The following is a 14597-nucleotide window of genomic DNA, read 5'->3' on the forward strand; positions in this document are numbered from 1 at the left end:
CCCAGTCACAATTCAGGCATCCCATTTAGCCAGGTGACCTATGTGAACCACCGTCCTGCAAGACCGTAACCACCACCTTAGCTGATTGTATGTTTCAAGCTTACCCTTGCTGACAGGTAACTATGTTCACATGGTAAGGAAGCTTGAACCACAACTGCTGGTTTAAGATAGCTAATAGTTACAATTATCCTGTGATGAGCAAGGTTGCCGTAAATCTTCCCTAAATGCTTAGTGCAGCATTTAGTAATTTTCAGGTTGCACCAGATTGTGGCTTACCACAAACACACATAAAAAGTGCTAAGGGATACAGTAGGTATGTTTGTGGAATCTCTCAAAGTGTTGCTCCTAAACTTTTCTATGGCTCCAGCATCTCTGCAACATCTCATAAAGTACCGTATTTTTCGCCCCATAAGACGCACTTTTTCCCCTCCAAAAATGAAGGGGAAATCGGGGTGCGTCTTATGGGGCGAATGCCTGCAAGCCTCGCGCGCCCGGCAGGAGGTCCGACCGGGTGCGCGAGGCTTGGGGCGGCAGCCTGTCGCCCGAAGCACGGGGAGCCCTCTGGAGGGCTCCCCCTGCTTCGGGCGAGTGTCTGCAAGCCTCGCGCACCCGGCAGGAGGTCCCACCGGGTGCGCGAGGCTTGGGGCGGCAGCGGACTGCTTGCGCGCACCTAGAAGCTTGGGGCGGGCTGAGCTCAGCTGGCCCCAAGCTTCTCGGTGCGCGCAAGCAGTCCGCTGCCGCCCCAAGCCTCCCGCACCCGGCAGGAGGTCCCGCTGGGTGCGCGAGGCTTGGGGCGGCAGCGGACTGCTTGCGCGCACCTAGAAGCTTGGGGCGGGCTGAGCTCAGCTGGCCCCAAGCTTCTAGGTGCGCGCAAGCAGTCCGCTGCCGCTCCAAGCCTCGCGCACCCGGCGGGACCTCCTGCCGGGTGCGGGAGGCTTGGGGCGGCAGCGGACTGCTTGCCGGCATGCAGAAGCTTGGGGCGTGCTGAGCTCAGCACGCCCCAAGCTTCTAGGTGCGCGCAAGCAGTCCGCTGCCGCCCCAAGCCTTGCGCACCCAGCGGGACCTCCTGCCGGGTGCGGGAGGCTTGGGGCGGCAGCGGACTGCTTGCCGGCATGCAGAAGCTTGGGGCGTGCTGAGCTCAGCACGCCCCAAGCTTCTAGGTGCGCGCAAGCAGTCCGCTGCCGCCCCAAGCCTCGCGCACCCGGCGGGACCTCCTGCCGGGTGCGGGAGGCTTGGGGCGGCAGCGGACTGCTTGCCGGCATGCAGAAGCTTGGGGCGTGCTGAGCTCAGCACGCCCCAAGCTTCTAGGTGCGCGCAAGCAGTCCGCTGCCGCCCCAAGCCTTGCGCACCCAGCGGGACCTCCTGCCGGGTGCGGGAGGCTTGGGGCGGCAGCGGACTGCTTGCCGGCATGCAGAAGCTTGGGGCGTGCTGAGCTCAGCACGCCCCAAGCTTCTAGGTGCGCGCAAGCAGTCCGCTGCCGCCCCAAGCCTTGCGCACCCAGCGGGACCTCCTGCCGGGTGCGGGAGGCTTGGGGCGGCAGCGGACTGCTTGCCGGCACGCAGAAGCTTGGGGCGTGCTGACCTCAGCTTGCCCCAAGCTTCTGGATTAGCGCAGCGCACCTGGGGGGGAAATAAATTTTTTTTCCTTTATTTCCCCCCCTAAAATCTAGGTGCGTCTTATGGGCCGGTGCGTCTTATGGGGCGAAAAATACGGTATTGTGCACTAGCATTGCAATGGAACAATGGTTGGCATACCTTGTCCTACAGATGTAGCTTGATGAGTTATTCCTCTGTCGAGTTTATCAGCCCATGTCTGAAAACTATGGCCAGAAAAGCCACCTCGATTGGACTGCCACCATCCCTCTTGTATCATCTGAGGCATCCCTCTTGGATCATCTGAGGCAAAGGCTTTGGGGCATTTCACATAGCGACTTGCTATCTTGATCACATGTAATCTGTGGCTGAGAGGCATCCCTTATCAGAATAGGCTTTGTTTATGTTCTCAGGACGTCGACTGCATGAAGCGTATCTTACTGCATTGTGGGCAGTACGAGCAAGCAAGGGACCAACTGATCAAACCCCTACTGGCAAATCTGCCGGGAAAATCTGAAGCCTCCCATATTAAACATCTTTTGGATGACAGGTCTAATGATATTACACTGGCTTTGTTTCAAAAGAAACAAAGATCATCAAGTTTGAGAAAAAACAAAATGATCGCCTCGGTTCCTCTCTCTTTTGTGGTTGGCTGTCTTAACTGTATTTTGTTCTGAAATTGTTCTATGGGTCTTTGGACTGCAATAAAGATTTATATATTATTCCTCTGTCTGGGCATAATGAGTAGCATTGGGTTTCCCTACTGAGTAAGTTTGGCCATTGGCATGAATGACCTGAAAGTCATAGGACTGACATTATGGAAATAGTGTCCGAATACTGAAATCCTCAGCCTTAGTAGGTAAGCTGGGGTGTGGGGATGTATCCTACTAAATGTATCCTACTAAAAGTGGCTGGGAAAATTCCACACCCACTCCAGAATTGTATCCCTCACAAGGCAGATTTTCTTAGCCTCATATAGTTAAACCCTGGTTCCTAAAATAATCTAAACTTCCACATGCTTCAAGCCAGTACATTTCCCCCTGTGCCGTTTCATTATCAACTCTTTTTTGCTCGTAGGTCTCTTGATTGGTCAATAAAGAGAACTCTGAGTAATACTACCAGGGGCACACTTAAAATAGTTCATTAAAAATTATTCTCTGCAGCACCTCCAGCAACTACTTGACATCAAGGATGAGTTGTGGGAGTTAGGGAAAAATGGGGGGCTTTGGCTTGGGAAGTATCAAGGCATTTCTCATATAAGATCTTTCCGGAATAAATTGCCTCAGTAAAAGCTGATAATTTACCATATTAAAAAATGTGGCATTCTTTTCAGCTGCTGGTTTCCTCCAAACGTCTAGAGCAGGGTTAGCCAACATGGTGCCCTGCAAACATTTTGAACTACAACTCCCATCGTTCCTGGCTGTTGGCCATGCTGATGGGAGTTGTAGTCCACAACATCTGTAGGGCACCATGTTAGTCCAGATATTGACATTAAAATCATAAATCAAGAGCCAATTCAGAATGTGGAAATAGTGTGGAAAAGACTACTTGGAACAGCTGGATTCCTGAGGCCTAGTTTACACAAACAGGCAAATGAGATGGTGGAGTTGTGAGGAGTTGTGATTGTATCCGATTAGACTCTCTCATATGGGGACAGGGAAACTCATTGAAAGTAAAAAAACTAGCACAAAAGTGGGGCGTATGCTGGTTAGTTGTATGTTAGTTTATTTTTATTAATTTTTTTACTGGCAGAGTTTTCTTAAATTAGGGAGCATGCAAGAAGTACACACACATCCAGGCCAATAGTTTGAAGCTGTAGAGTTGTTTTGGAAATCAATAAGAAAAGCATACAGTACTAGGCAGAAATTAGTGAGTTTTTAAAGTCTGTATTTCTGCGATGTGCATGGAAGGCTATGATTCTGTGCATAGTTAAAGCTGCTTAAATTGCAGTGGAATCATATGGCTCTAAGGCTGCTAAGTGTGTACAGGATATCAGCCATTCTTGTCTGTCACTCTAATGGCAGGTGATTTCCCAACCCTGTAAAGCACCAAAGTCTAGAGGAAGCCTTTATTACTGAAACTAATGACTCCTAGTGGAAAGGGTCAGTCTCCTCTACTGTATTGCAGTTGACCGGGAGTGTTAGTTATTTACTTCTGTTGATTATTTAGCTTTTTAAAGCAAACTAACTGCACCATAGTAGGAAAGACTTACAATTCTTCAAAACATTTAACTGCGACAGATGTGCTTTAAAAATAACACAGATGTGCAGTGTCAAATTTCACAATCCCTGGCAGCTCTTTTGATTCCAAGTGTCGATTTAACTAGCGGTGCTGGGCATGTGCTTTCAGGAAGTCTTAACTTCTTGTAAAACAGGAAAAAACACTTTAAATACAAAGGACCTTGTCCCATTGAGAATTTGAAAAGAAAATGATCTTTACCGAGTGAGTATTCAACCCTGCTAGACAGCAAATCCATGGGTTATTTTTAAGCTAATTACTCAGAATTAAACAAAGGCTTAAGGCTCTTTGCCTGAACTGGAGTTGAGGCCAAATTAAATCGAAGTTGAGACACTGATTTTTTTTTTTAAACCCACACTCAGCCTAAAACAGATCACATTTGGCAGGGTTGGAACACTGCCTGTGGTACCAAAGTTATACTAAGCAACAGTGATGTGTTTGACTTTCCAAAACACTTGCTTTTAGAGTTGATGCAGAGAGCAGATGCAGATACAGAAAAGACCACTTACGATCTGATTCTTGCAATCTCAGTAGTTCTAAGCACTTGGAATATATGTGGAACATGAATATTACCAGCCATAGGGCCAGGCCCATCCATGAGGCAAGGTGAGGCGACTAACCTCCTCAGGCAGCAGGAGCCACAGGGTCAGCAGATCTGACCTTCAAGGAATGTATTGCCCACTACTAGAAATGGAGCAGCAGAACAGAAGTAATGATGATGATGATGATGATGATGATGATGATGATGATAATAATAATAATAATAATAATAATAATAATAATAATAATAATTTTTATTTGTATCCCGCCCTCCCCGGCCGAGGCCAGGCTCAAAGTGGCTAACATCATAAAAACAACACAATATACATAAAAACAGACATCAATTAATTAAAATACATTCTAAAATTAATTCAGACAAGTTAAAATCTGGGCAGGTGGCAATTATCAGGTTGGAATTGAGAGTGGTTAATACTTGCCAGGACCAACTGTTTCCACTGATCATACAAGGACCTGTGAGCTGGTTGGGGGCATCCTTCGGGCTTGTTTTATACAAAGGAAAGTAAGTACAACCTTAGGACTGGCTCATGTGTTTTGGGTTGTTTTTCTCTCTGGGTGAACTGTCCTCTCTGGTCGGTATTTCCTAAATGGTATTTAGGAAAATACCATTTGAAGCAGGAATACTTTGGTACACTTAGCAAGAATGTCCACAATTGCAGCGTTGCCCAGACACATCACCATGGTTGCAGAAATCACTGGCAAAGTATATGTATCATTTGCCCACACAGTATGTTCCCTGTGTTATCTGATGCAGGTGTGTATCTGAGAAAAATCACCCTGAGGAAAAATGAGCCCACAGGACTCTGTGAACTGCTCTTTGGTCTTCAATTTTAGCTTGCAACGATTTTCAAATTGTTTTTCATTTCTGGCCATCGTCTTAGATCCTTCTTCATGTACCCCTTCCATGGGAGATTCAGAGGCTGGCAACACAAGAATGTGAAAGAGCCTTTTCAGTGATGTGTTCCCCACTTCAGTTTGTGGAATACTCTCCCCAGGAAAACCCATCTGGCACCATGATTTTAAATATTTAGGTCCCAGGCCAACACTTTTTTGTTTATTCAGGCCTTCAGTAGCTAAGCCTCTTCTTTGGTGCTCATCTTTTAGTGGGGTGGGGAAGGACTTAGCATTTTGATTGTGTAATGGGATGGCCATTTTAGGAATTGCATATTGCTTTAAAGTGTCTGGTTTTCACTTGATTTTATCAGTTTGCATTTTATCAAAATAAGTCACTTAGAGGCTTCTCTATAAAGTGACTAACAGATGTATTAGTAGTAAGAATAGTAGTGATGATATGATGATGATGATGATGATGATGATAGCTTCACTGTGGGCTTGTGTCAGTGGGGTATTTGTACTTTTGCAATAAGCAGTGCACACAGAAATCCACTACTTGTATGTTTCCCAGTTCCTTTCAGTGGTGGTTCCTTGAGCTGAAAGCAATAGGTTGGAAAGTCTTGTGGAGGGCGGGAGCTCACTGCGTGCATGAGAATCACCCACCAGTGGGGCTGCAGTGGCATGCTGTGAATTTGTCCAACCCAAAGAAGCTTTTCCCCATTCTCTGATACTTATCTAGAAAACCTGCATCTTGCATGTGTTTTTCTTCATAGTAATTCTGTTTTTATGTGTGCCTTCCAGGTAAAAAGCCGTACCTCTGCAGTTTTTCTGAAGAAGCTCCTCTGGCAACCCTACAGTTCAACCATGGGAGAAACATTACAAGAGAAAACAATGCCAGTGAATCTAAAACAGAGCTGTCTTTGGTGGCATCTATACCAGAAAACAAGACCAGAGAACCCTTTCCAAAATATGTGGATTGCAAAATTTCCCTGGATTTAAAGAAATCGGCATTTCAGCAAAGCCACAATTTCCCTTGCTCCAGTAGGACTGTTGACTTTGCTTCTAGACTCTGTCCAACGTATTCTGATGTGAGACTAGATTTGCAAACCCCGCTGGGCAAAGGCTCTAAGGAGAATCCTCCTGATATGTGTGAAGACTCTGTGTTAATTGACAGTGCAGATTTCCCAGAGAAGATTCCATTAGATCTAAGTGAGAAGTCAAGCAGGGCTGATTCATGCAATACGAGTTTTACCTCAACCTTACAGGCTGCTTTGATTGTCCACCCGTGCCCTTACTGCAGTCATAAGACCTATTACCCAGAAGTCCTGTGGATGCACAAAAGAATTTGTCACAAGGTCAGCTGTAACTCTGTGGCTCCCCCTTGGGTTCTTCAAAATGGATTCAAGAGTATAAAACACAACGCCGTTTTCATGCAACGAAGTGGCCGCACCGGACCCCCTCCTGCTCTTGGTGGTAAAGAATGCCAGCCTTTGCCTGTCAGCAGATTCACACGCCTTCAGGTGCCAAGTGGGTTGCCGGGATCTAAAAATAATTCTTCTGGTTCTGCTATGACTGCTAAGCCTGGGACTATGCAGAAGGATGCGCCACTGCCCACTGGTAGCTATGGTCCACGGTCATCAGGCACGGATGGGTACAGGCAGCCCAAACTGAACCACACCCACGAGCAAAACAGCACAGTATCCCAACAGCCCCAAGTGAAAGCAAAATATGAAGCAAACTCCAAGTTGCTGCAGGCAGGGAGCTTTGGCGTAAGTTTGGCGCCTTCCCCGGTCATTGTCTCTAAACCCAACTCACAGCCCTCCAACAGCAAACTCTCCGAGAAGTATACCGTTCCCCAAGTCAGTGCTGGGTTTGTCCCTTTAAGCAAGCATTGCGCTTCAGAACCAGGGAAGGCCAAATTTTACTCTCCGCCTCAGTACCTCCCCCCGTGTAAAGCTGAGCCATACCTTGTGCAAGAAGACCCACCTGTGCCTCAGCAAGATCCGAACACCAAGAAAGAGAACGAGGGGAGGGCCCTGGTCAATTATACAGCAGGGTCCAGAGCAAGTCCTCTGATGCTGCCCCAGCCAAACACAGCAGGGCCTCTCCCACCTGTACATTCCACCAAACAGGAGCCACCATCGGAAGGACACGAGAAGTGCTTGGACATTTTGAACATCTTTAAGACCTCCATTCCCAAGGATCTCGCCACTCTCTACCAAACATGGGGTGCCAATAGCCCTGTAGTGGACCATGCTGGTAAGAGTTCTAATAACTGCTTTTCCATGGTATTTTGTTCAGTTAACGACTATCGCTGACATTTTGGATTTGTGAAAACGGTGTGTATTAACCACCATGTTTAAACAGATTACCTCCCCTGTTTTAACTATCCCAACCTTACTCCAGTTAGTTCCCTGGGAGTAAGTCCTGTTGAATTCTATTGGTTCAAATTCCATGGCATTTTTGTTTTGTGTGCAATAAACATACCTTTTAGAGAATGTGATGCTTGGAGAATTTGGAAATTGGGGCTCGGAAGAGACCCTCAATGGTATAGCCGGCCATGCCATCATTCACTGCCCTTTGCACCAGAATCCTGGGGTGGATCTACACTCATGTTTTTAATGTTAGGAAAAAGTTAAGGAAGGGTTGTGGTAACGCAGAGGGACAAATGATGCGTTGCTTTTAACATTCTTGTTGTTAAAATGCGACACCAGAGGGTGCTGCAGAGCAATTAGCAGTGTTTTGACAAAAATAAACCAACAACAAGGTAAGAGAGAGGATTTAAATTACAAGTATGCTCTGTGACCTTTGAGAACAATATATCTTACAGTTCAAATAACGTTAAACAGGTCAGTGTAGATCCAGCCCTGGACGCTTTTCAGCAGCCTTTGAACATGAACCAAGTTCAGCTCCTGGCCCTAGTGATGAGGGGCGTTGGGAGGGTGGGAGCCCCTTGTCAGCACTGTGCCAATGCTCCCCTTTCTCTGGTGCTGATCCTGGTGAAACTTCCATCTACACACGTTTCTCAGCAGAAGGTAGATATACAAATGTTCTTAGTCTTCAGTGCAAAGAACTAAGATTTTTTATATTTCTTTTCTTTGTGGAAGAGTCTTTGAGGGAACAGGCTTTATGGAATGCACTGGTAAGGCTGTGCATTGCCATTCAGGGTTTGATTTAAAAATGGGGGAGGCAGAGTAAGGGAAAGTCATAGGGAGCACAGTTGGTGCTTAAGGTATTTGTGTGTGTGTGGGGGGGGTGTCAGTAGGGCAAGAATGCAGATTTACCAGCAGAGTTTGTGTCTTATTTGTTTGTTTGTTCATCAGTATGGCGGTTCACAACATAAAAACAGAAAATAAAAATAGGAAATTTGTCTCATGTCCTTGTACTTCCAAAATCTATCACTGATCACTACTAGCAACCGTGTGCCATTATTGGTGCTTTATTTTGAATATATTGCATGCCTCCAAATCTTTCCACTGTATGAAAACAACAAAGAGAAATCAATGGTGGTTTACCTATGGCAGCATCCTCCATCATTGGGACAGCCATACATTATACACTTAAAAAGTGGTGTGGCAAAGGAAGCCCTGGAGCAGAGGCAGAGGTACATTTGAACGGTTAGGAAGCTAAGGGTCTGAGCTAGGCTTGTTGAGGTGCTGTCCCTCATGATAATACTAAGCATACCTTTTGAAGCTTAACTGACACATTTTATTTATTTCTTTTATTTAAAATATTTAAAATATATTTTATCCTGCCCATTTTATTTGGAATGTCAGAGTTGTGTACAATGAGTTATTTCACAACATAAAGACAATAATAAAACAACAGATGCAGGTGGTCATGCATGAGAGAAGAGAGTAAATGGGTGAGGGAATAGCAGGTACCTCATCTTCAAGGATTTGACTTTCCTATGGGATTCTGTGTGTATAAACTGATGCGGAAATCTGCTTCCTTTTGTTCATTGCCCTTGTGTAAATATCCATTGAGAAATCCTAAGGCTTTTCATTGCTAATTCTCTTAGCAAGCTAAATATAGCTGTTATTCCTTACTGGCTAAATAAGAAAGTTTTAACTAACTGTTAGTTATATACATCTAAAAGATGTCCTTAGAAAAGTTCCTTCTGTTCTCTCTCTCTCTCTCTCTCTCTCTCTCTCTCTCACACACACACACACACACACACACACACACACCTCAACACCCCTCATTTATACCTGTCTATTGAGTAGAAAGGGATGCGGGTGGCGCTGTGGGTAAAACCTCAGTGCCTAGGATTTGCCGATCGCATGGTCGGCGGTTCGAATCCCCGCGGCGGGTGGGCTCCCGCCTTTCGGTCCCAGCTCCTGCCCACCTAGCAGTTTGAAAGCACCCCTAAGTGCAAGTAGATATATAGGTACCGCTTAATAGCGGGAAGGTGTGCTGCGCTGGTGCTGGCTCGCCCGAGCAGTTTCGTCACACTGGCCATGTGATCTGGAAGTGTCTCCGGACAGCGCTGGCCCCCGGCCTCTTAAGCGAGATGAGTGCACAACCCTAGAGTCGGACACTACTGGCCCGTACGGGCAGGGGTACCTTTACCTTTATTGAGTAGAAAGGCTTTTAGAAGTGTATTCCAAAAAATGGAGACCAAAGAGGTGAAAGAATGACCTTGGGCAGTTGTGGATACAAATATGGTCCTGAGTAAGGCACGAGCTTTTACTTTTTGACAGTTGTGAAAGAATGCAATAATACAGCAGAGTCATTAGCAATTGTTTGGAAAGGTCTGGAGAGCAGTATCTGGTTGGTACTATAAGGAATTATGGCTAAAACACACAGCTTGTTTTTTTGCTTTTTAAAAAAAACTTATTTAAGGATGGGCCACTCATAATTCTGGAACCACTGCTACACAGTTTCCCCCATGTTGCAAAATAACACCAGAATCTTCAGGCATGGGGATCAGCCTACATTTTTACTTTCCTCCATGGCAACATTGCCCCATTTCTGAAATGGTCAGTAACAGCATGGGGAAGAGGTACAGTTTGGGTTCTGCTCATGTGACTCCTGGCTGCTGATTATACTGCCATATTGTGGCTACTCCCACCCCACCCCATGTGATGTTTCCCAAATTCTACCCCCACCAGTTCCATATTCTAGCTTCCCACAAGTAGAAAAGGCCATGCAGGCTCCAACCACACATGGCTACCAGATGGTTGATGATGATGCCATTAGACTTGCTGGTGCAGCCATGCTTCTGGATCTGGACACAGAAATTTTTCTTAGCCACAGGCCACCCTTTAATTTCCTGGAGTTGGGATATGTGTGCCATGTTGAGCTGTTAATCACAGGATCCAGTTTTGGCCATTAGACTGGCCATTCTGCCTACTGCTGGCACTTTACATGCTCCCCTAATCTAGATTGAAAACACTAGATACTCCTGGCCTATCATAAAAAAAATAAATTCTTAACAAGAAAGGAAAGTGGGAAATAGTCTGTGGGCAGGAAAGATTTTAGGTAGCCTTTTAACATGTTTCAGAACACCAGTATTGACATTCAGTTTGTGAGAAAATGTAAAAATTGTTAAAACGAATTAGGAGGGCTGCTTTACCTTTACCTTGTTTTTAAAAGTAGGGTGGAATTGCAAAATGTTTATTTATTAGGATATTTCCTACAGCACAGTTGGCACTCTATTGCCAGACTTCCATGCATACTCATTGGGCATTGCATTCCCCATTCACACACATTTTTGTCAACAACAAGAACAAGAACAAATCCTAGGAATTCAAATGGTTGCTTTTGTGTTTTAGTTTACCTTTCATTCTCTTTTCTGATCTCTGTATTGAAGCAAGTGCTGGTGCTGATATTTAGATACACTAAATTTGCTTGGGCAAGAGTAGTTTCATTCAGGTTTCAATCAGAAGAATAGTTGAGTGATTATAGTTCTACCCAACCCACAGATTATAATTAGTAGAAATTTGGAATTATTTTAGCATGTGTTTGCCAGCGTGGGTCACAATATTACATTGTAAGCAAAGAATGCTTTTTTGTAGTTCACATACAATCTCTCTCTCTCTCTCTCTCTCTCTCTCTCTCTCTCTCTTTCTCACTCTCTGTATTTCTCTCTCACACGCAGGAGCATTATTCATCTTCTAATTTTGAATATTCGGTTTATTTCTCTTTTGCAGTAGAGCTTTATTGGCCCCAGTAGATCATTCCCTTATGAATGCTTTAGTATGCAGTGGAATTGGGGCAGGTTTGGAGCTTTGGCTTTTACATTTTAAATTGGCCTTCTATTCTCAGGAGAGAAGTGCACAGTTTTGTTTCCTTCTAGTAACACAGTGATTTCCCAATCCCGCAGAGAAATAGTTACAAGTACTGCCAGAATATCAGTGCAAGCTATTAGCATTTGTATTATGTCAGGCATTCAGCAGTTTGATGCTTGCTTAAGAATTTCTAAAAACTAGAACAACAAAAACCAGGGGCCTCAAATCTGTGGAGATTATTTTTCTATTTTACTGTTAGTGTTATTTACAGCTATCATAGTATTAAATGTGACACTGGCAGCATGGTAATTTCCCCATGTGGTTTCACAGAAATTCCTACGTATGATGAGAAATTGAAATTTATGTAAATAAAAGTGACTAATATTTATATACATATATACACTCCTAATATTATATAATTTATCTTGAGAGATAATTCCACAAAGGTGTCATTGTGATCTGCATCAACCCTTGTGCATAAAAACCTTGAGAATGTTTTTTCTCATCAACGGTTGACAAAACACACTCTCAAGGTATATAACCAGATTTTTGCAAAGGGATTGTTAACATTAGTTATAAATTAATAGTGTTTCTCCTCTGTGTGATTTAAAACCAGTTGATTGGCTGCTTTCTGCCCTCCAGCACTGCTTTGTGGTGAGATAATAGTATATATTTATGTAGCACATTGTGTATGTATTCATTTGTTAACTGCTTTTTCTGTACAGCCCAGTAGCTAAAGCTCCTTTGGCAACTCACAAAATGGAGGTCAACAACCATAATATAATAATAAGACATGAAGTAAAATCTAAAATGGATTTTAAAAGCCACAGATAAAACAACAGTGAAGAGTAGCAGTGTAAGGATATTATAAGCGTCAACATATTTTTCAAATTAAAGGACAAAAAAGTCTAGCAGAATGAAAAAAGTCTTCATCTGGCACCAAAAAGACCAACATTTGGGGGCCACATGAGCATATCTGAGACAGGCGTTCTATAATCCATGTGACATCACTAAAAAGCAGTTGCCTATTTCCCCTGCATTTGGTGGGAGCACCCAGAGAAGGGCCTCAGAAGGTAGCCTTTGAGTCTGGCTAGGTGGTTCAAAATACCTCATATACACTATTTATACACCTCATACACACATTTATGAGATCCCCACGGAGAAGTGGTTTCTAAACTTTCTTTGGTGGGCCGTTTATATAACAGCTTGTCCACCGTGAAACTCATGTTTTACAGTGAATGCAGCGCCTCAGAATGCACCCTGCTTTTAATCCATGCAGAACAGATAGTTTAGGGGGTGTCGGACAGGCTGCACGACACATGCACACACAGCTCTGTCAACTCACTGCACCCAAAGCATCTGCTGCCCGAGGCGGCTATCACACTCTACCTCATGGTAGAGCCAGCCTTGCTTCCCCTTGGTGAAGCAGATGTCTGGAGTTCAAAGCACAACTTGTCCCCACTTGACTCCCGGATTACAATACAGGTCCTCAGAACTCACTGGGTAACCCCTATTCTGCACATGCCTCTCCCAGTGGAACCAAACTCTGAGAACTGGGTTTAGAATATACTTTGGATATGACCAGTAGGAACAGCCATTCCTTTTTTATTGAAAGTAACGCCATGATGCGGCATAGTTCCCACTGGGCCATTCTGTTTGCAGTGAGGTGTTGTTGCCACATACCGTACCTCTGCCGCAGCTGAAAGTGGCACTATTTATTTCTTGTAAAAGGGATACTGCAGCTCTGTGTTGCCTCATCTCTACCCCTTCTTTAAAAATTTGAGAATTTTTGCCCTTTAAAAAGTCTTAAAATTCTAACACCCACCCACCCACAGAGTTTTGCAGTCCGTTATTACTTTCAGCTTGAATTCTGGATTGCCTGCCATCCCTTGATTCTGTTTTGTGTTCCTTGCAAGGCTGCAATGGAGCAAGAAATGCAGACTGGAGGTGGGGAGAGAGGCGGGTCTTTTTCTGTGAGAAGGGGATAGAGAGAAGATCTGGAAAAGGGCCAGCAGAAATCATTTACCCATGTGAGCAGCTCCCCGCCTCCCCCTGCTCCCCCTGCCTCTCGCTAACCAGCTTGGGCAGCTGGGTTGGAGCATCGGAATGAGCTAGGATTAAGACAGGATAATGGATTTGGGTGAAGACAAGATTCACAGGCCAAATTCTAGCCATGGTTTTGGACTGTGGTTTGTTGGCCACAAACGATCCATAATTAGCACTGCCCTAATGTGTACATGTGTGTTTACTTTTGTAATGTCTGGATGGCTTTTCTACCACTTGGATATTCCACAATGAAACATTTTCAGTTTCAATGTGCCAAGGCAGATGATGCCTATTTTTAATTATATCTCTGTCTCTCCATAAAAGAAAATTAAAAAGATAAATTCTGTTATTCTACCCCTGATCCCCCTCTCCTCCTCACCACTGCAGCGTTTTGATGGGTTCAAAATTTTCAGCAACAGCCCCTTAAATGATTTTTTTCTTTTAAAAGGCAGGACATGCTAATGGCAAATAAAAACCTTTTCCCACCCCTTTTGAAGATGCTGCCTAACCAAAATAGCAAAGAAGACGCTTCAAATATTTTTGAGAAAATAAATAACCCAATAAAAGTCAAACGTGTCCTTTTTGATCAGCCGTAAAAGACAAAGACCAGCCCTTTAAGTCAGATACTGTAAACTGACCTTTGGAAAAAAAGAAGAGGTTTGAGTCATTTTTCCACAAATGCTAATGGCCTAGAAAACATGTTTATCAAAAGCTGGCAGAGGACTGCTGCGTTGCTACTATCTCCAAATGTCCGTAATGACACTTTGATTCACAGATGTCTTCCGCCTGTGCCTCAGAGCTCTGGGGTCAAAGCAGCACCAGCAGGCAGGTAAGGCAGGGCTAAAGGTTTGATCAGCTTGTGATGGCTCCACTCACTCTGCATTTGTCTCCAAGGTATTGCAGCCTGGGGGGGACAGTCGGGCTCTGGTTCTACTCACTTCCTATTATCCATGTGACTTGTCTCCGCCACGCTGGAGTCACTTTGATTTGCCTGATGTACTGCTTGACAAAGCTGGGTGATGGCTGAAAAGTAGATCCAGCTGCTATGAAAAGCGCACACCTGACATGCCAGTCCTGGTGCGGGCACATCATGGGG

General features: G+C 44.7%; 1 protein-coding gene across 3 annotated transcripts in view; it reads left to right on the top strand.

The window, feature by feature from the left end:
* ZNF516 (zinc finger protein 516) overlaps positions 1–14597 on the top strand; it is a 121879-nt gene that overhangs the window by 92144 nt on the left and 15138 nt on the right. For all 3 annotated transcript variants that reach the window (XM_081205777.1, XM_081205776.1, XM_081205778.1), the window contains exon 3: positions 6024–7481. In XM_081205777.1, the coding sequence (XP_081061903.1) occupies positions 6024–7481 (1458 nt within the window). The remainder of the gene's footprint in view (positions 1–6023; positions 7482–14597) is intronic.

The sequence above is a fragment of the Podarcis bocagei genome (genome assembly GCF_964188305.1).
Source record: "Podarcis bocagei genome assembly, chromosome: 8".
Lineage (NCBI taxonomy): Eukaryota > Metazoa > Chordata > Lepidosauria > Squamata > Lacertidae > Podarcis > Podarcis bocagei.